This window comes from Corvus hawaiiensis, chromosome 3, assembly GCF_020740725.1.
Source record: "Corvus hawaiiensis isolate bCorHaw1 chromosome 3, bCorHaw1.pri.cur, whole genome shotgun sequence".
NCBI lineage: Eukaryota > Metazoa > Chordata > Aves > Passeriformes > Corvidae > Corvus > Corvus hawaiiensis.
In genome coordinates, this window is record NC_063215.1 from 66,005,193 (window position 1) to 66,026,417 (window position 21,225).

General features: G+C 38.5%; 1 protein-coding gene across 8 annotated transcripts in view; it reads right to left on the minus strand.

Annotated features, from left to right (window-relative positions):
- The window catches only part of ARFGEF3 (ARFGEF family member 3), a 90,729-nt gene that overhangs the window by 51,029 nt on the left and 18,475 nt on the right, over positions 1–21,225 (minus strand). For 4 of the 8 annotated variants that reach the window (XM_048296342.1, XM_048296341.1, XM_048296343.1 and 1 more), the window contains exons 4-7: positions 20,348–20,479; positions 5,976–6,044; positions 3,012–3,143; positions 1,123–1,245 (exon numbers count right to left, since the gene is read on the minus strand). In XM_048296342.1, coding sequence (XP_048152299.1) covers positions 1,123–1,245; positions 3,012–3,143; positions 5,976–6,044; positions 20,348–20,479 — 456 coding nt within the window. The remainder of the gene's footprint in view (positions 1–1,122; positions 1,246–3,011; positions 3,144–5,975; positions 6,045–20,347; positions 20,480–21,225) is intronic. The other 4 variants (XM_048296346.1, XM_048296345.1, XM_048296344.1 and 1 more) reach the window with 3 other exon arrangements.

Sequence of the window (21,225 nt, forward strand, 5' to 3'; positions counted from 1 at the left end):
GAGTATTAGAGAGTTTAGAACACTGACAATGCTAATGTTACAGTATCAACAGAATTAATGGCAGTCAGGAAATGGAAATGAGCTCTTATATCGTTTGGTTCAGCTGTGGTATGGGATTCTTCCTACCAGTGCACAACAGGGTCAAGCCAAGTTCTTCTCTCAAGCATCAGTAACAAACTGCCAGGAACTACATGCAGCTCTCATACCCTTTTACCTACTCCTCAGCTAAGAAAAGAACTAACAAAATTGAATTTGCAGACCCAAACTGGTTTTGTTTGTTTGAGGGTTTTTTTGGGTAAATGCTTTGGCTGGTAAAATGAACCTACTTAGCACAAACAGAAGACAAGTTTACTTAAACTGATTAATTCTTTTTGCCATTGCTCAGCAGGATAAAAGCAATCTAGTCTACTAATCCAAAATAGACGTGATCATCTTAACCCAAAGCAGATGTAAGGAAAAGAAATCTGTGCAACTACAGTCCTTAAAATTTCCTAATAAATAGAAACTGCCTTTTACAAATAGTACTTCTTTGACAATATGATATTATACAAAGCAGTACAAACAAATGTAAGAAGCCAATGTAATTCCACATTTACCCAGAACATTTACAGTTTTGCTGAAAATGTGCTTGGATGTCATTCAAACAGCTCTTATGGATTTTAATAATGAAATAAATAAATTTTTTTTTGCTAACAAAGAAAAAAAGAATTTTATTAACTTAAAATTATCTTCTATTAAAAAAGTGGAAGAAAAACTTCAATTACACTTTCCTTAATTGAGAATCTGCTCTTGTTACATAAATATTTGTCATGCAAAAACTTTTGGCAGAAGGATTTCAATAAACGTTAGAAAAACAAGCAAACAAAATAAAAGAATGGAAAAGGCTGAGGCAGCCTGACATCAGAACAAAGTCTGTTTTGGATAATGGAAGGAAAAAAAAACCAAACCAGCCAGCTAGAGCTGACAATGTGAGAGCTCTGAGGCAGGCATAATCAGAGCTCAAAAAAGCTTTTAAACAGGATTAATTGAGGAAGTGTCAAATAAAAGCCATAAGGCATTCAGAGAAACAAAACGGTACGCAGCCATGGACATGGAACCATTTGTTGATGCCAGAAGGCTCACCATGTTTTCCTGCTTTTGTCGTAACTGTAAAGTCAAGTCACTCAACATTTGGCTGAGGGTTGCCCGCACAGCGGTGTTAATGCTCCGCTGGTGACAGCTAGATACATATGTCTCAATGCAAACCTGATGAGGAAACAAGACAGCAGTACAAAGAGATGAACTGTCACTTGCCAGGAACACATTTTAGGAGGATACCAAGGTCTCTTGCATGCAGAGAGTCAGCCTTCCTTACTATTTCTCATTGCTTTATTAGCGCATTAGAAGTTTTCAGCAGTATGGAAACCAAGTAAGCAGCATCTAGAAGCAGCCTGCAATTCATCAGTCTCACAGCTGCAGAAATGGTGGGGCAAAACCAGCAAAGTCTCCTGTCAAACCCAAGTGATTTTGGTACTTGCCTTGCTCTGTACAGAATTCATTAAATGCTGCTTTGATTGTTCATTTCTTGATACTTACTGTAACTACCCCTCTGCAAGTCTATGTCTGCAATGTTAAATACCTTCCAATTCTTCAAGCATGTGGCTTCTGATGTACAGGTATTTGCCACCTTTTCTGTGATAATTATTACATACTGTAACACATCTGAAAGCCTTTGAAGGCCTTTCTTAACACAGAAAATACAATAGCACTTTACCATAAATAACACAAACAATTGCCTTTTAATAACTGGCAATCCAGCAGAGGGCTCCTCTGCTCAGAGATCCCATGGGAGCCAAGGTAGCAGTAGAAGAACACTGATGGATCATCCCAACTCCATGCCCAGCTGGTGGCAGTTTTCTGTCAATGTGCTGTGCCCGGAGAGGTGCTTGACCTTTGCCCCAGCACAAATGGCTGCCAAAATGTTACACAGCTAGGATCCTGTGGACAGCACACTGAAAAGCGCAGGTTCTATCCTTCATCAGATACTTCATGGGAGGTGTTGGGTCTCTGTAACTGGAGCAAACAGTTTAAGCACACTGCACAGTAACTACTAAGTAGATAAATGTCTTGATGGAGCTGAGTGGGTTTGTGACAGAACTGTACAATACAGTCTTTTTGAGGAAGCAGTTTTGGTCCTTTGTCGTACACTAAGCTTTATCGTTCACTATGACCACAAGAAGAATTCCCAAAATCCAAACCAAGCAACCAACCAAAAAAGAAAAAAAAAAACTAAACAATTGCTCACATACTTTTATATTTTTCAGTTTTAGTGGTTTCATTCTGCCACTGTTTAGATATATAGCTAGCAAGAACTGTAAATATAAATTGAAGTAGCTTTGAAAAAATTATTTAAAATATAAATTATTAAAAATATAAATATACAGTATAAATTATATGCATCAGAAGTACACATAAATGCACCTGGTGTACATTTTTGAATGAGAAGGGTATTATATGATGTAAAGTAATTTTTATAGTTCCCTAATGAGGATGAGTTTTTAAGAGGGAAAAATTAAAGTGATCTGATTACACAGTCTAATCAATATGGCCATGGGCACACAAACAAGACTCTTGATTCTTTCTAACTGCCACTGAAATGAAACCAAGCTATCAATCAGTCAGTCATGCAGATGTTCTTGTAAGCTGGTCTGGACCAACTCTGCCTGTCATTCACCTATCACTTGAACTCCAGCGGACAAATAACCCTAAAAGCCTGCTAACCACATACAGCCCTTCACAGAGGCCAAACCATTCCAGTGGAGATCATTCTTTTTGAGCGGTAAGGCTTTTTCTAGAGTACCTGAATTAATTAATGGAATACCATTCTTAGAGGTAGGCTGACTTTCTGGAAAGAGCATGGTTGGTACCTCCTTATTCTCTCCCCTCCGCATGCGAGCTAATAAGCAACAGTACTGTCCACTTGAGTTCCAATCTTACAGAAGGCCTGTGTTCTAAATGGCTGGGCAAGGTACCTTTTGAAAAGCCACTGATGAAGAAGCAGCAGTAAAAATGCGAGAGCTCAGGGCTCCAAAGAGGTGTGCAATGGACATTTTGATCATTTCATGCATTCGGGGACTTCCAGCTCTATGGCATGCAAAACACAACTAAGAGCAAAACACAGAAGGGTTAGCTAATGAAACATAACAGAGTCAATCAAAATAAACCTCCAAAAGACACACTGGAGCAACAAACACACACATAAAAACAAGCAACAGCATCAACTAAATTTTCTTGCAAGTGTCTAGGCAAGCATGGGAAGGTGCACAGGGGAAGATTTAGTCTATTTTTAATACTGTTAATCTATTTTCAATACTATTATTAATTAATTTTCAATACTATTAATAAATACTTAGGCCACAAATTATAGTACTCTTCATGTTGGATGCTTCCTTAATTTGAAGCTGATAAGGTTCAGAAAGATTTGGAGTGCCACTGTTTTGTACACATGAATTGCAAATGCTCAGGCAGTGCAAAATAGCCAGACTGTAGCTTTGTTTGTCAGAGATAGTCCTCAGAGAGTTCTACCAGTAACAAAGGCAGCACCTTTCCAATCCTGGAAAGTGGAGTGGCTCTACTTGCTACAGAGTGCAGGGTAGGAAAAGTAAGGGACCAACATGGAAAGAAATGTTAAATAGCATGGCCACTTGAACAGAAAGTTCCTCTCTGCCACCTGTCCCTTAAAGCAAGTCAGAAGGTTAACCAAATGCTGAACTGAGAAATGATTTTCTGTTTCCTACTGCTTATACATTGGAAGATTCAGATACAAAGGCATAGTGATTCCAGCTGTTAAAGTCTTTGCCTTACCTAAAGCCGGGGCAGGAGGAACCTGGGGAAGCATGTACATGCCTGGTAGGATTTGCTATTAAGGAAGACCTAGGAATTCTCTAAGGCCTAGTATTTTCTCAAGAAGTGTGGAGAAAATAACTGTACCCCCAAACACTCCAAACAGAAGCAAGCACACTCAATATTACTGCTTGTAATACTGGGTGTGTACCAAAATACCAAAAAATGAGAAGGAACATGTCCTCTAAATGTCTACAGACACTTGGGAGTGTAGGACATGTAAATAATATTTACATTCCTTCACGGACACTGCTTTCACTGACGGAAATGAGTTTTGTTTGCCTTGCCGGCACATCTCATCATGCGTTAGAGTCTTGCTCACCATAAAAGACAAGAACTCTCATTGTCCTAATTTGTATCAGTACACTAGCAAAGTTTTTTAAAACCAGGTTAGTCTTCTGAGAATGAAGTGCAACTACCAAGAACAGCAGTTTCACATCAATCTGTGAAAGACAACTACCATTTTTCAGAATGCTTTTGATGAATAACAACCCTGCTGTTTAGAGAGAGAATAGAAAATATTATTTCTGATTATTTCTACAGTTTATAGCATACAGACCATGACTGATTGACCATTTCCCCCAGTCTTAGGTAATGCTCTTAAAGATTGAAAGCTGAAGGGTTTAGAGTCATCAAATGCTTTTGCCAGCAAGTACTTTGTTTAATCTAGAGGTCTTTACCTACAGCAAAGAGATGCACTAAGCTGAATTCATCAGCTTTTGCCTCGCATGTTAGGAAGTCTGTGAGAATATGTGAGAAAAACTGCAGTAGGGGAAATTATCTGTATTTTTTTCAGTGTGGAACACTGACATAAAGAGGGTTTAGTAGAAATCTAAAAATTGTGGCTTGCTTTAAGTAGCAATTCAGTTCATCCTTGCTGCAGCATCTACAGATGGGGCTTACGAAGACCTCCAAAAATAGCCCACACCTTATGGTCTCACCTAGCACAAGAGAAACCAAAATCTAAGCTGTGCTAATCTAGAATGATTACTATATTTTTTTTATCCTGTATATGTTATATACATGAACTATTTATGTTGTATCCTTGCCTGTTAAAACTCATTTTTTACAAAATGGAGGTAGTTTTCTTTGGTTCCCTGTTATCCCTACAACTCCTTTCTCAGCTTCCAATAAGATAACACAAGGTCAGTTTTATTCTTAAACTCAGAAAATACTGTAACTTCCAGCTAAAGTAAGCTATTTTCACATGGGATGTTGTTTTTTTTTACAAAAACCCCCATGCCAAATACCAAAAAAATGAGAAGGCACACATCTCTAAATGTCTACAGACACTTGAGAGTGTAGGACATGTAAATAATATTTACATTCCTTCACAGACACTAGCTCTGCCCATACCATAATAACAATGTAATTTTATAATAGATTCTGCACACAGCAGTGTGTGTTGCACAGGAGGATTAAGTGTTCCTGTGCATCTTCTCTAACCTGAACAAACAGTCCCATGGCTGGCAACAGAGTGTATTAAAAATATCACCCACCTAAAAAAGGCTCACTTAATATGCCTGCAGGTATGTTTTTCTACAACCAAAGCTCCCTTACAATTTAATTCATACTAAAATCTAATGGACTAGAGGGAATAGAGTGACTAATAGCCTAATGGATGTAGAAGCATAATAAATGTTTTACTTGGATGTGTCAGGAAAGAGATACACACAAGGAACATTGAGGAACTTGTGCTAACATGGCACACTATGGCTTACACGCTTCTCTTGAGGACACTTCATTAGTGTTAGACTTGCAACCAGTAAGAAATCAGCACAGTGCTGTTTTATAAAGAACTCAAGAGAACCTTTCTACTGCAAAAAAGCAAAATAAAGTAAATATGAGGAGTAGTAAATGTGCAATGCTGTAATATACAATTATCAGTCAGCTTCCAAGAGTGCCTTCCCATGCAAGCCCAAACCTGCCCAACTTGCAACTATTTCGTAACAACAGACATTAGGTAATATCAGTCCTAAAGACAGTAGATGTTTTTCAGACTAGCTCAGTTTCAGGTTACATATGGAAGACACACTCTAGGTAGCGGGGAAAGGTTTAAGTGACACAAGCTGTGGTATAACAGAAGCACTTACCTCAGCAATCTTCAACACTGAACTCCCATTCAGCTCAAAGGTGGAGGTATATGTTATACAGAGCAAGACCTTGCATCAAAAGAGAGGAAATGAAAAAAATTAAGTTTCAATCATTATTGAGTCTTTTTCCCACCCATGTGCTTCTAGCCACATCTCCTTCCAATTCTTAGAACAGCATCAGAAGCTTCTTAGCACCGTGTGTTACTGGGATAGAGGAGATCCTCCTGAGAAGCCACATCTGTTGGCCCTTGAGGCACCACCCAATGGATTACTTATTGCTGTCTCCTACATATGACCACCAAAAGCAAGACCATCCAGTGATCAACTCTGGCCTTGGACCCCTATTCATATTTTAGCCACAAGCTTTGCATGATTTATAATCAGTCCTTGCATTCATTTCTATCAATATAACAAAAGAGGAAGGAAAAATGCATACAATGCAAGTTATTACTTAAGTGGCACAGATAGATAAGTATTATGTGAAACAAGCCATTAATTACTGCATGACACGAGGATTTCCGAGCATAGGATATTTCCAGTAAGTGTATTACAGTCACTTGATAATGAGTAAAAACCAATCCATAAACCCCAGTCCATGAAGGGAGGCTTGTCCTGTCCTGAATTCAGCAGGAGAAATAAGGAACTAAAAGCCCAATTCAACCCAATTGAGTTGATAAAAGTCCAGTTGAAGAGAAGGGGAGTGACAATGTGATGTGAACCACCAGGGCAAATGGATGAGTGGGGCAATGCGGTGGGAGGAACTGTGGTGCGATGCCTTTCATGTCTGGAGATGTCCTCCCTCCCTCCTGTCTTCCTTTCCAATCTCTCCTGCCTCACAGAAGACAGAGTCTCAGCTACTGCTTTCTGTCCTTCAAAGCATAAAATTCCTCCAGTACCAGAATTTATGTTTTGCTTGGTCTGAAATAGTATGAGTTTCTTGGGATAAGTGTACCAGCAATCACAATTGCAAATATCAATCACATTAACACTTATGTATTGGTCCCCACAACTTCTCAGCCCTACTCAGAACTACCGTTCTCTGCTTCACAAGGAAATCCGGGCCATCAGATAAGTCAACATTACTGGGTGTTAACTAGAAGCAAAGTACAGAAGAGTCTGTCCACAGGTGAGTGTGACATCTTCCTGAAGGAGGACATAAATAAACTGTTTTGCATTTTGAGATTCACACTGAAAAGTTTCTATACACTGAAATGCACTGCACCTTTACCAATGTTTTTCTCAGCAGAAAAACTGTATTTCACTACAGGATGTCACACCTTACTCCAAGGCTGTAGGGTTTTCTGTTTGTTTGCTTTTTTTTTAATAAATAAAATACCAATCAGAAGCCTGATCTGTTCTTACAGAAGATGATATTACTACAAAACGTGTTCCAAGTAAACCATTGTGTAATGGCAATTTTACAGTTTTCTGTACATATTATCTTGCCTTGACTCTCAGTCCTTCATAAATAGAGGTTGAACAATGTGGATAAATACTAGAGGAAGTGACAACAAAAAAGGGCACGCTACTCTTATGAATTAAATAGTCCTGCACTAGAAACTCTTTTTTAGACATTTAGCATTTATCTTTAGAGCAAAGCAACGTTTCTGAGCCAAGTTCCTTCTTCATGGTTTCTCTTTTCTTCGAAATGGACAAAATGGATTTTCTTATCCTAAAAGTGTTACACAGCCCAGCTCAGTATTACAAGGAGATATACGAGCTACAGAGCACTTGAACTTGCCAGAGAAAGCAATCTAATTCTAACCGCAAATGATTAAGAACGCTGTACTTTGTATTTCTTGATAGGAACTCCACAAATTTCTCTGCAATCCATAACATTTACTGGTACATGCACAAGTGCCAGTGAAAGTGAACTGTGGTACCTCTCTTCCTGTCCACAGAGCAAATTCTACAGAACAACAGGAAAGTAAACAGTCAATTATAAAAACTCTCAATAATCTCATTTGGCTAATAAGTACGTAAGCTTTAAGGGCTGATATTTCCATCTGCTGCTCAGTCCATATGTGCAAAATTTAAAACTTTGAAGTTAAACAATTTTATTGAGCACTAACTGGATTCTAAACTGGCCAGCCTCACAGTCAGCTGTTGGGCCTCACTTTCTCAACTATTAATTACCCTGAAATTTTATTGACATTTCTAATAGCTGTGAGAGCTCAGCAACCAGCTAAAAATATATATTCAGTACTTAAGGAAAAACTGATTTGTACTGTCCAGACACTGCTGGATTAAACACAGGTGTAGAACACAGTTCCTAAACACAGAGACAGACAACTGTTACCTCCTACTGACAAATCTCTTCTTACCACGCTAAGAGCTGCAATGGACATCCATGACTAATCCTATTCAGTAGTTTGTGTGTCCTGATTTTCCCTTCTTGTAAAACCTTATTTACTTCATGTGATTTTCTGCTCTCTTGTCCCATCTTGGCTTTGTAGGATGTGTTACTATCTAATGCTTTCTACATATCAAAACCCAGATGCCAATACACTACAATGCATGGAAGGACACACCAGTTCAGGCATTCTTTTAAGTCTTTGCTCTTCAAAATATCTTTCTTCCCCTCTTTTTTTTTTTTTTTAATTTCCCTCTTTTATAGAGCTGAACTGTGAAAACTTAGTGCATATATATACATGTGCATATATATACTCCTTTCTGCCACAAATGCCAAAACACCTGCATGTAACGTGAATGACAGAAACATCAGAGATCAAGTTCAGTAAGGAAGTGATGATCAAAACCTTGCTATGAAGCAATAGAGAATTTCAGCAGAAGACTGCTAAGTTTTGACTGCTACTGTTTGTAAAAAAAAAGATCTGGGAACCCACTAGCTAGAGAAAGGGCATACGATCTGATGCAGTCAAATGACAGAAGCACAAGTTATCAGCCAGTATATTCTTGCCTTACTCCACTGCTCCACCTTCCCTCACAAATCATTTGTATGTTCTGAAACACCATCTCTGACCAATACACAAGACTACTCTCAGCTGTGATTTCCATCAGCGCTGCTATAGGGCTCATTTACAGTCTTGGCAATGATCCAAACACTTAACTTGCATGTTTTCCCATTTATGTGGAACAAACAGGAAGACAGCAGGCTCCTCTTTTAAATTACTGGATGAAAAATGGGATCAAAACCAACCAAACAAAACCAAACTTAATCATTCAGATCCACTGAAAACACTGAGTCTCCAGACAGGATATCCCCATAGGCTGCTTAACTACTCATGACACTAACTCAAACAATCTGTATTTAAAAAAATAAAGAAAAGAAAGGTAGAGGCTTTCTTGGGCAATGACATTTTCTTTTTGCAACCACTGCTAGGGAAAGCAAAAACAAAACTACAAAGCAGTTCCTAATAACTAGAAAGCAATTCCAGTAAAAAACAAAATTGAAAATCAGCTTTTACTGATTGGCATGGACTCTAAACCACTTTTTTTTTTTTTAAAGAAGGAACTTATATAACTGTAGAGATAGTTTCAAAGTCACAAAAGTTACAGGATTTTTTAATTGGCTAGCATTATCTTGCAAATGCCTGATGAGATCACATTTCCATAAATGGTTTATTTGGTAAGTGGTAATGAAATGGTAATGAAAGTATTTATTTTAATTACTGTTGAAGTTCTGTCATGGAACAACAAGTGTAATTCCTACTCCCTGGAGTCCCAGGATACAGTCCCAAATGTAGTATAAGAGCACACACCTGGGTAGTTTTCACAGTAAGTAGAAACAAACCAAAAAAAATCTGCTTCTGATGCCACAATGTAGGTCAATTAAAACAAAATGTATGGGATTTGAAGTGCAATGTAATTAAACTGACATCATGACATCTATCCATCCTGTGCCATGTGCTCTAGGATAACCCTGCTTGAGCAGGGAGATTGGACCAGATGACCACTGTGGTCCCTTTCAACCTTACCCATTCTGTGATTCTGTGTGATTCCATACTTTAAGAGAGAGAATTCCAGGCCAGATTGGATGGGGCTTTGAACAACCTGGTCTGAGGAAGGTGTCCCTGTCCATGGTAGGGGCACTGGAAGTAGATGAACTTTAAGGTCCCTTTCAACCCAAACCATTCTATGACCTCTTGAAGAGGAAAAAAGAGGGAATGTTTTTAGATTGTAAGGCTGCCTAGCATTGCTGGCCAAGTTCTGCAAGAGCTTAGTACATGTCTGTAGTAGAAAGCAACTCTCACATTGAAAAACTTATGGTGGAGGCACATCAAATAAACACAGCGTGTAAGAAAGCAAGCAGTACCCCCAAGAAAGAGAAAAAAGGTTCAAAATTTTACAATTTACAAACAAAACAATTTTGCAGCCACCTCTAATCCCTTTGTGGGATTTGTAAAAGAAGCCTTTCCTGACTTCCTTTATTTGCAGGCTTGTAAACCTGGATGCAATGTGCGCTCAGATGATTCTCAAATCCTGCCCCTTGGAGGAAAACACTGACAGAAGACAAGGAAGGACAGCCCTCTACCTCATTCAGTAGTTTGACATTTAAAGTCATCCAATATTTCTGCAAAATAGTTTGGACAGGAGGTGTCCTCCTATTTGTCAGAATAACTGGTAACCTGCTCATGTCGCACTCTTTGGCCTTGAAGGGAAACAAGGCCAAGAGAAACAAAAAGCACTAATGAAGTCATGTACACTGTACCATGGGTCACTGTACCAAACAGCAGATTTTAATTATGGAGAGAGAGGAGAGTGTGTCTGCTATGAATTAGTAAACCCATAAATGCTGCTCAGCATTATGAATGCACCAGGGCTTCAGACTTAAGGACTATATCTGGTACAGGAGAACCTTACACATCATCAGTAATGACAGGCTGAGAAGTAATGTCTCTGAGAAGACAATGCCCATTTAGTTCACTGGATTAAAACAGAACTGCTGCTGAACACTATTTATGGTGGTATGAAACCAAGTGAAATGTCTGCTTATGCAGTACAGTTGTAGAAGGGAAAGAAATTATTCAAAGCTTAATAGATGCTTAACAGTTTTTCTCAACACTCTGACAGGGGCTTTTGTCTTTAGAATTTTAACAATCAAAGGCAGGGAAAAATAAAGAAAAAGGCTGAATAGCAATACTAGGATGACAATTTCCCCTTCAAAGGTTACATCCTATTTAGGTATACTGCATTACTTCACAAATTATAATACACAAATCTGAGTAAAATGAAAGTGAAAAAGCACAAATACCAAACTGAAAAATACCAACAAAAATTTAAAGAGTTCTCAAATAAAAATGAAGTTTCATGCATCAATTACCAAAATGATTCAACAGGATGTCAACACATGGATGTAAGTAGAACCAGAGCTGTCAAGCAAAAAAAGAACTGGTATCTCCCCTGGGTGGAAAATTTTGACATTTATTCTTGACAACAAGAGAATTTTTTTGGCAGGGGAGAGGAAAGATAACTCCCTTGCTCTCAGATAATGCAAAACTATAACAGGGAAGTGTTCTGCATGGCAATGTACTTTACAACAGCTGATTTAAAATTACTGTTTCAAATCTCTAGATTAATTGGCAAGAAGTTAGCCTGAAGGCAACCTAAGAAGTGGTATCCCACAGGCTGTCTGACCTGCCAGAGGATTTTGCACTATCCCAGACCATATCCTGACGTGCATCCAGAAAAGTGATATTAAAAAGCCAGATAAGCTGGTTTTGCGGTTGCATCACCAACCACTATGTTACATACAGTTTCTGTATCTTTTTCCTCTCTTACAAGAGATGTGAGGAGCTCCAGGGCAGATGACCCACAGAGATGGCTGGCAGTGTCAGAACAGCTTATTGGGACACAAGTTCTCTCCTCAGCTGCCCCCAGGACCAGATGGTGTTAACAGCTATGGTAGCAGTGGCCCTGATCATGGAATGCTCATAAGCAGAGAAGGTCTACAGAGATGCACCCAGAGAAGGGTGCATCTGTGCACAGCTGTGCCACACCTGCAGTACGGGTACTATTGCATGCAAAAGCTATGGCAAGTGACCCTTTCATGCCACTGCTGTGTGGCCAGTTTGGCTGGCAGAACTTGGCACTGTCACCACCAGTAAGCACTCACATCTGGCAGCAGACAAAAGACTAAAAGGCAATATATGAAAGTTAAAGGGTTTCTATATTTGGGGTTGTGACGATACAATGTCTTTGCAATTCGTTTTCTTAATGGTTAAACAAACTCCAGGTTCTTGGTATGTGTCTAAGAATAAAAAAAGTCTGTAAGAACTTGTACTTCCACACTGGACAGGTGTGAAATTACACTTTCCAGAGCTAGGGACTTGCTACTTTTTGGCTGATGCCAACGGTTTTGATTATGCCACACCAAATGTGACAGTTCCAGTGTGACAGAATGAGCATGTTCTCCATCTGAAAACACCTTCATAGCATCACAGCTCTGAGACAGCTAAAATTTTTGCATTAGAATTTCTTCAGGCAAGAAACTAAGCCTACTTTTCTATCCTGCAAATCTTTTAAGCTGACCAACTCCTCTGCTTAGATTTTTGAAATTACACGTCTGACCAAACCCACAGAGGTTATTCAGGGATAGCATTCAAGCACAGAAAGTTAGTGAGGAAAAGCCATGGATCCTGGAAAGAGGTTTGATTTTTGAGATACTGCATTCACTACTGACTGGTTTAGGCAGCTCTCATCCAGCATCCATCTGGCCACATTCAGGCCATTACCATTGTCATTCTTTTGTATCCCTTAAGGAGAAAGCTCAGCTATTTAACTCCAGACTGGTTTTGGCTACAATGACCAAGCACCTAAGAACCAGGGGAGTTCTTTAATCACAATACTAGGCATTTACCATAGTTCTAATTAACTCAGGAAAGGATGATCTTATCTTGAAGCACACAAGGTAGGTCACTCAATCCATTGGAATTAACCTGGTTACCTATAACTAAGCACATGAATAAAGTGACTTTTAAAAATAACCAAAAAGAAGTAAAATGAGACAAGCAAACCCAAGAGAGTCTGGATTTGTAGTTGGCCTACATTACAAAAAGTTATCTTATGAAAAGGCTAAGCACTAAGAACTCTATCTAGCATTTCTCAGCAGGACCGATCTTAGAAAAGAATATTATTTGCTTGATATTGTGCAAGTCTTTATAGAACCCCCTCTTTAACAGAGCAGATGCTAACACACCTCTGAATTATGGACTGAACAAAAATCAGTTACTGCTTATGACAGCTCGTACCAGGAACCACTATTACAAGAACTAATACACATTCAGGCAAAACTTTTCTTCTACAAATTTTCAGCATTTAAATTTTTTTTTCTTATTAATATAAATTTTTAACCAGTTCTGAATTGAAGCATGCAATTGAAGTTGAATCATTGCTATTATTTTTAGTTTATTCGAAGCATAGTCTGTCTCTGCTCAGAAGATGACTGGACTGCAATTTATATTGCAAGGGATATTGAAAAATGTTTGCAACAATGCAGTGCATAAAATATGCTGAGAGGGAAAAATGGTCACTTGTTCTCAAATTCTATATTAATTAAAATGCATAAACAGCAAGTATCACCAATTGGGTTGCTGTTTCCCATCCTGATAATGAAGTCTCTCCTCTCCATCACCATTGACCAGTTATATTTTTACTGTTGCATCAATGAATTCTTCTTTTTAATGGGCACTTAAATCACTGTCTTTATTTCTATATGTAACTATTATATATGCTGTGCCTCAAAGAGGCAGGGAATAACAGAGTCTACATATACTTTTAAATCCACGTTGTTTTAGTCCTCCATTTGATTTTACAGTTCAAGACAAAGCAGAACAGTTGAAAATTATGTTCTATTAAGCATAACCACATTGTATGTGGAAAAATAGATTTCATAAATATTAGTCTTAAAACAATGAGAAGATATGTATCTGTGAGAGTTTATGAGTGATTATCTCATTTATTAATATTCAAGAAAATGGTCTACAATACAGTCTTTCACTGAGACTGGGATTGTACAGTTGTGTTATGTCAACATTTTGGATCAAACACTTTGGAGCCACTTCTCAAACAGGTAAGTTGTTCTCTGTCTTGGAGGGCCAAAGACCTGCTCAGCAGCAACAAAGTTCCTGATAAGTTTTCTGGAATAGTTAACCATAAGTTTTGCTTGGTTGGTCAAGCACAGTCCGGCTTCATTCAATATTTGCACCAGATCAGGACCACCTCCCTGAACCTGTAACAACATGGTTGTACAGAACCTAAAAGAGGTCAACTATAATTGTTATAGAAACTGAGGCAAAAAAAAAAAAAAATTGTTGCTGAACTTTCTCCTACTTCTTGTGGACTTTCAATAGTGACCTTCTCAAGTGACTAATTTGACACCGTAACTGGAACCCTATCAATTTATACAGAATATAAATATTTATACAGAATATAAATTAATAAAAACTAAGAGATGACTCTTAGCACTCAAAGAATCACTTTGCAACTTTAAAGCATTATGGTAGCAATCTTGGAAAGAACAGTTGGTAAGTTGCTAAAGACAGTCTGTCCAACCTAAAGACAGTCTGTCCTTACACAAACTTTTACCACAGAACTCTAAGTCAGATTTCAGTTCTGAATATATCCAGAATGAAAAGTGAAATCACAAAAAGAGCTGTCTACTATTATTACTGGAGAGTTCCCAAATGCTGTATTAATGGATCAGTGAGAAGACAAAAAGAAAAGATTGCCTTGACACAGCAGATTTAGCAAGGGTTCATTAAACCTCGTTCACAGATTAAAAAGACTTCTGGCTGGCTCCTCACTGAAAGCCTACAGAAAAAAAATAATAAAAAATTTGCCCATCAGCAAGAAATACACCTAATCCACTAACAAATGCAAGTTGGAGTCACTGAGAATAAACTAATCTGTCCTAAATGAAACCAGTGTTTGCCATGGATAATAGGTAAATAATGGGAACTAGAAGAGTCTTCCCACTAAAGCCACTTTGGAAGATTATTTTTTGGTTTCAAAGCAATCCTCAAATCTATTCAAAAACCACCACAAGTAAAGTAGCTGCAACTCAACTGTGCGAAGTCTTCTCAGAGGTAATAAGAAACAAAGCTTAGGATCTTCACTGACAGAAACACAGTATATATCATATCACAGCATATCATAACACCATTAATTAGAACAGTGAAATAAAGAACAAGTATTTGAAAAAACATCAAATCCAAAAATTGAGTTTCTTTCATGAGAGGTCATTATTCTCTTTCTTGCTTGAAAATTTCTGTCCTGCAAGCTCTAAATTTTTCGGGACATCTGGGCACAGATTGAACTGATATGCACTGAATTATATGACAAGGCTGTCTCTGTGACTGACGAAAACAAAAGGATGCAGCAGAAAGGGAAATTTCACCTGATCAATCATACCTTTGTCCTAAGAGCAACTTTCTTACTTCAGTATACATTATATTACAGTGTATCTAGTTCATCTGGAGGACTTGTTTCTGTGTATCTGGTTTATCTGGAGAATTTGTTTCTGTGTGAGAACTCTTGTAATTTGCAATTCTTCATTAAACATTTTTTTATTGTTATCTGAGAATAATGTTATCACAGGTAGATAGAAGTATTGCATTATTAAGAAGGTGGTCAACTCATAAATGAAAGTGACTATAATATGTGTGAGAAAAAAAGAAAAAGAAAAAAAAAGGAAAAAAAAGAAAACAGGTGTCTCTGCTGTTTAGGATTCCTTCCACACTTTCCGCTTCCTTAATGTTTGGTTTCAGCTGCTTCGGTGGCACAGCTACACTCAAAGCCTAATTCTAGTTCTTTCAGAAGCCCTTCCTGGAGGGATAGCACTTCAAGGTCAGGGCTAGTGATGAAAAGTTACCAAAAACTCAAAAAGAGAAAGTAAAAATCACAGAACTGTTGAAGTTTGAAGGGACTGCAATCCAGAGGTTCAGCTATAGATTAGTTTCCTAGTTTCCTTTTCCACTGCTGATCTGACAACATTTGACAGTGCTTTTGTCAGTACTTTATGTGCTCCTCCAAGCAAAGGTTTAACTGCACAAAGCAGAAGTATTTCAGCTGTTTTAAAAACATCTGAAGCCAGAATTTAAAAGCATCACGACAAGGCGAAGAAAAAAACCAGGATCCCCTGACTCCACAACTGAACTCAAAAGTGTGTATTAATCGTCAACCCAGAACATGTCCCCTGTCTGTAGATACAGATACATACAGATAGGGGACTATCTGTAGCTTGTTTGTCTAGTGTTTAACATCAACAAAATGTCCCCACTCCTCAATGTGAGATATACCCTTGCATTTCACCATTGCTTTTCACCATTGCCCTCAATTATAACATGTCCCCATGTCACCACGTCACACAGAAAAATTTTTCCCACTTCTGAGCCAGCCCCACTGCATGACCACGTTCTTCCAAGGAAAGTGCTAAATTACTGTCCCTCTGATTTTTTCTATACATCTGCAACTGTAGAAATAGAGTAGTGAGTCACTTTGGTATCTCACTGATAAAATACTGAATTTGATTAGCAATCAATATATCTCTTCCTTCCTATATGAATATTCTAAAGAAAATATAAAAGTATAAATATTTAATTATTCCGTTTGAAACTGCAGTTGAATTATTGATGTATTACAAAATCATCAGCAAGGTACTGTAGGATTGTGTGGTTCTTCCCTTCTACTGATACAGCCAGCTGAGCATAGTAAAAACACAAACTGGTAACACACATATTAGAAGGCTTTTCAGTCTTAGCAAAGTATGACAACAGCAAATGTGAATACTAAAGTGGCCTTGTGTCAGATACACTGTTCCCTCTAGTCACATTTTCTGAATTAGCTGGTTTCTCAGTATCTTTTTATAAATTAAAGCACCTAAATAACTTCACTTTAGTCGCAAGCATGAAAATACTAATAAATCTCTGCCATAAAACACATCAGAGATACAGAGAATACACAGAGTGGGTAGTAATTGAGATATTGCAAGAAATATTTGGCTCAGCAGTTAAAAACCATGCAAGACTGAAAGCAAAATTTATATACCCCAGACAGCTTGCTTTGATATGTGGGAAATCAAATCCAGTTAGTACATCTGTGTTTGTTATTCCTGCCCATTCATGTCAAAGAGAAACCACAGCCTTTCCCCTCTCCTCACTGAAAAGACCACCGCCTTTTTTGGGCACAAATGTGTTGTTGGCATAAGAATTATCTAGTGCTTAGCAATTATAAGGGTGTCCTACAAGAAAAATAAACAAAGACTTCAGAGTATCACTTCTATTCTGGAAATTCAAGGGAGCAATTTCCCCACGTAATAACTCTACATGAAACACCGAAGAGAAAGACGCAATAGCCAACTGGTATTCAGAAGAAGCAGAGAGTCAAGCTAAGTTTATGCAAAGATAAGAGGTACCTCACCTAGCACAGAAGAGAGAGATAATGTGAGAGGGAAGGCTTTGAGTTCATTTGACAGTTGCATTTAGGCAGTATAAATCTTCTCTGGCTGCCCAGGATGCACTCCAGCACGGTCCCCCAGCCCTGGCCTTTAAGTCTGAATGCTGTCAGAGTGCTGGTTTTGTGATCCTCCAATATGGCAATCTGCAGAGCATTCCATGACACACTTAAAAATCAGGAGGATTTGGTACCTAGACATAAATTAGTCAATGCCCTTCCATTCTTACAACAGTGGCCCCAACTGTTTGTTTTTTTCAGTTCCAGAAGAGATCCAGCTAGCTCTCCTCTCCATTCATTTACAGTAACCATTACAACTACTCATTCCATTCCTGTCTAAGGATGGCCCTTTACAATAATATTTTACAGGCTCCAAAAGTGTGCAAAGCAAGGCAACTACCTGCCCTTACACCTCTTTCTTGTGTTCTTCTTTTCACTGCCAATTCCAATATGCAGTCATCTGAATGTAAAAATCTTTACAGAATGCTCTCCTCAGCTAATCAAATCCCTTCACACTTCCATCTGTAATACAGGTGGGTCACAAAAGTCCATTAACATAAATACTCAAAATATTTTTTTGGATAGTAGGTGGAGTGTGAATTTCTGGTATACTCTTACTGGGAACAACAGGAGATATTTTGGATAGGATTAAAAAAAGAAAAAACAAACACATTTAAGTGATTTAGGAGCTTACACGCCAGCAATTTACAGTGAATTCTGTATTCCTGCATGTCTACTTTCACACTGATTTTGCATGACTAAAAGCTTTTGTGTAATCTTTGGTGGTTGCATTCTTAATACCTGTGAGACTGGTGCAACTGTGCAGCGAGTCACAAAGAACCAGGCTGGCACCACAGCTGACACAGTTTCACACAAACCTGCTCACACTCAGGAGTGTTTAATATCTATCTGCACTAGATAAAGACATATTTTATCTCCTCCAGATGGAGTAACACAGTCTAATGTACAGTAATTTGCTGCTTTGAGGACACATTTTAGCAGATCCAGGAATACAAACACATTGCTGAGACCAGCTGCTAGAAACCTCCCTCCTTCCCCCCAGAGGATTTAGCCATTCATCAGGCCTGGGTTAGCTAACAACATTTTCAAGTGTTGCAATGGCATCTGTAACCTTCAGGTTACAATCTGAAGAGATGTCTACTTGATTTGATTGTCAGGCAAGGCTCAGATCTGATGTGTCTGAGTTTTAACTGTCCTGATTACAATATGTTTTGGCCCTCTGGTCTCTTGAAATGTTTAAATCAAAATATAATTTTGCTTTGTTCTCAGAACGTAAAGTTGGAAGTTATAGCCTGATTTTTACCATACACACATTTCACTCAGAAAATGATTTGCACATCAAAATTTCACTCAGTGAAATTAAGACTATGTTCTCCTTTCTCTTTTGCGCTTAAACTGGAACTGAACATGTTGCTCTACTTTAAAAAAAAAGCATACATATATACAAGGTTTTGGCTTGGGTTTTCTGTGGTTTGATGTTTTGAAATTATTGAGGGTTTTTTTTGCTTCTCACATGTCAAGACAACTTGAAAAGATATTTACTCAGAACTGTAGCAAAATACAGTGTTCACATTCTTAGTGTGGGGGCTTCGCCTCGCAGATGTACATTAAGGCTTTCAAAGAAACTGTGCATGCAGATTCTGAATCTGTAACACTCAAGAATGTAAAAAAAGCAACTTGCAAAAAAATTACTGCATTCCAAGAGGGACCTGTTGGTTCAGTACTGCAACTACTTAACTCTTCCCCTTTCCTACTGTAAAGACAAAGGCAAGGAGGAGGCATGCAGGGTTAGGAATGCAGATCAGAGTGTCATCAGTTAAGCCTGGGGCAGAAGCCTGCTCCCATAAAACAGGTAACAAATACTAAAAATACAAAATTTGTGTGTAACAAATACACACAAATACTACTCCCTTTTTTTGTTGCTAGGTTCACCCCTCTGCACATTCTGACACTGCATATTCTACCCAGGTGGTCACCTCCAGTGGCAAAGAGGACAGCTGGTACAGAGCAGTTTCAGAGTGGATAACATGGATTCATTAGACCAAAGACGTCACATGAAAGAAACAAAATAACTAATCTATGCACTTAGAAGAAAAGGATGGTCAAGGAGTAGATCCAAATATATCAATCAGTACCAGGTATAATGAATGTGCAAAAAGGTTTGTTCCAGAATGGTTTTGACCAATGATCAGCCATAGGACAACAAGCCCTGCAGCACAAAGTTTACCCAAACATCTGAAAACTGTCCACCGCCATCTTGCTTTGTACAAATAACACAGGTATTGCCAAAACTGATATAAAAAGGTGACTTCTAAGTCATACAACAAACATGATCACAGGGCAAGGAATTTTGGTATCACCTCCCCTCCGAAACAGTACCTCCTGGCAGCTGAGCTTCCCAGCATGCACACAGGAGAATACTAGAGTATTTCTAGAACTGGAAGTTCTGACAGAGTATACAAAACAATAATTTCCCTTATGCACTGGTCCAGGGCCATTTTGGTGCCTAAACAAGTCATGCCCCACCATTAGCATTTTACAAAGAGAAAATATGGCTAACAAACTACAAAGCACCTATGCACACACAATACAAAATTACAAGTGTGCACAGCCCACCTCATGACCACTAAAGCTCAATAACAAACTTCCAAATCTACAAGTCATTTATCTGTGCCCTCCCATGGAGGAAATTCATTGTCCTGCTTAAGTTTGCCAAAACTGGAACCACCAGTATTCTGACTCTTAATGTAAACTGCCTCCTATTTAATCCAAGATAACACAAAATAGAAATGGAAACAAGTGACATCTGCCAGCAGGAAAAGGGAATCAAATACTGTTCTAAAATGAAGATTTTCAAGGGAACAGCTATTTTATTTGCTAACCCCAGCATTCAATCATGCAGCCTCTGTTGCAAGCACTGATGTGTGTGAAACACTAACCTTCATCACTTCAACTTGCAGGTCTTCATTGAGCGAAGGAGTCACTTTGACAGCATTCAGCATCTGATTAAGCAACTGTTTCTCATCGGAGTCTGTTTCCACGGATACAAACCTCTCATCAGACAGCAGCTTCTGCAGAGAGAAAATGGCAATGTACATGTTGAGACAAAAACTGCCTCCGCAAAGTACTGCAACTAAACCTATTAGCACTGGGTACTAGGGTGGTTAGACTTTCTGGGTAAAAATTTCAAATGAATCCAGTAATATAAAATATAAGAAAAATAGCAAAACTGGGAGATCTGTGTCATGTCGGCTGCCATTCTGGTATCATCTTTCCCCATCCCACTTCTCCAGTGTCCAGAAGAAAGCACACATCAGTAACTGATACTTCAAATAATGTCCTCAGCAAAACCTCTCAGTATTTCAGAAGCTGGGAGAGACTGGAACCTTTGCAGCTCCCCAGACCCTCAAAACAACAACAACAAATTAAAAAACCCCACTCAGGCTAGTATCCTGGGATTACACTAGTGCTATCAGATGCCCTGCCCAACAGGAGACAGTCACCTATCAACCCAATTACTCCAATAGCATACAGAGCACAAGTGCTGTGGAGGTGGCACTTCTGATCACTGACAAGATGTGTTTTGCGTCATTCAGAAGTTCACTGTTAATGGATACAATCAAGTCCTCGGACAAAGAGTACAGGTAACAAGTGACTAACACAAACACACATAGAAACCAACCTGAGCTGAGGTGATACCAAAATTCCTTGCCCTGCCATTGGGTTGGTTGAACTGAATTCAATACAGACTGGCTGAACTTCAGACTGAATATTTTAGACTGATCAGATTTACTTTGCCCAGTACCTCAGAAACTAT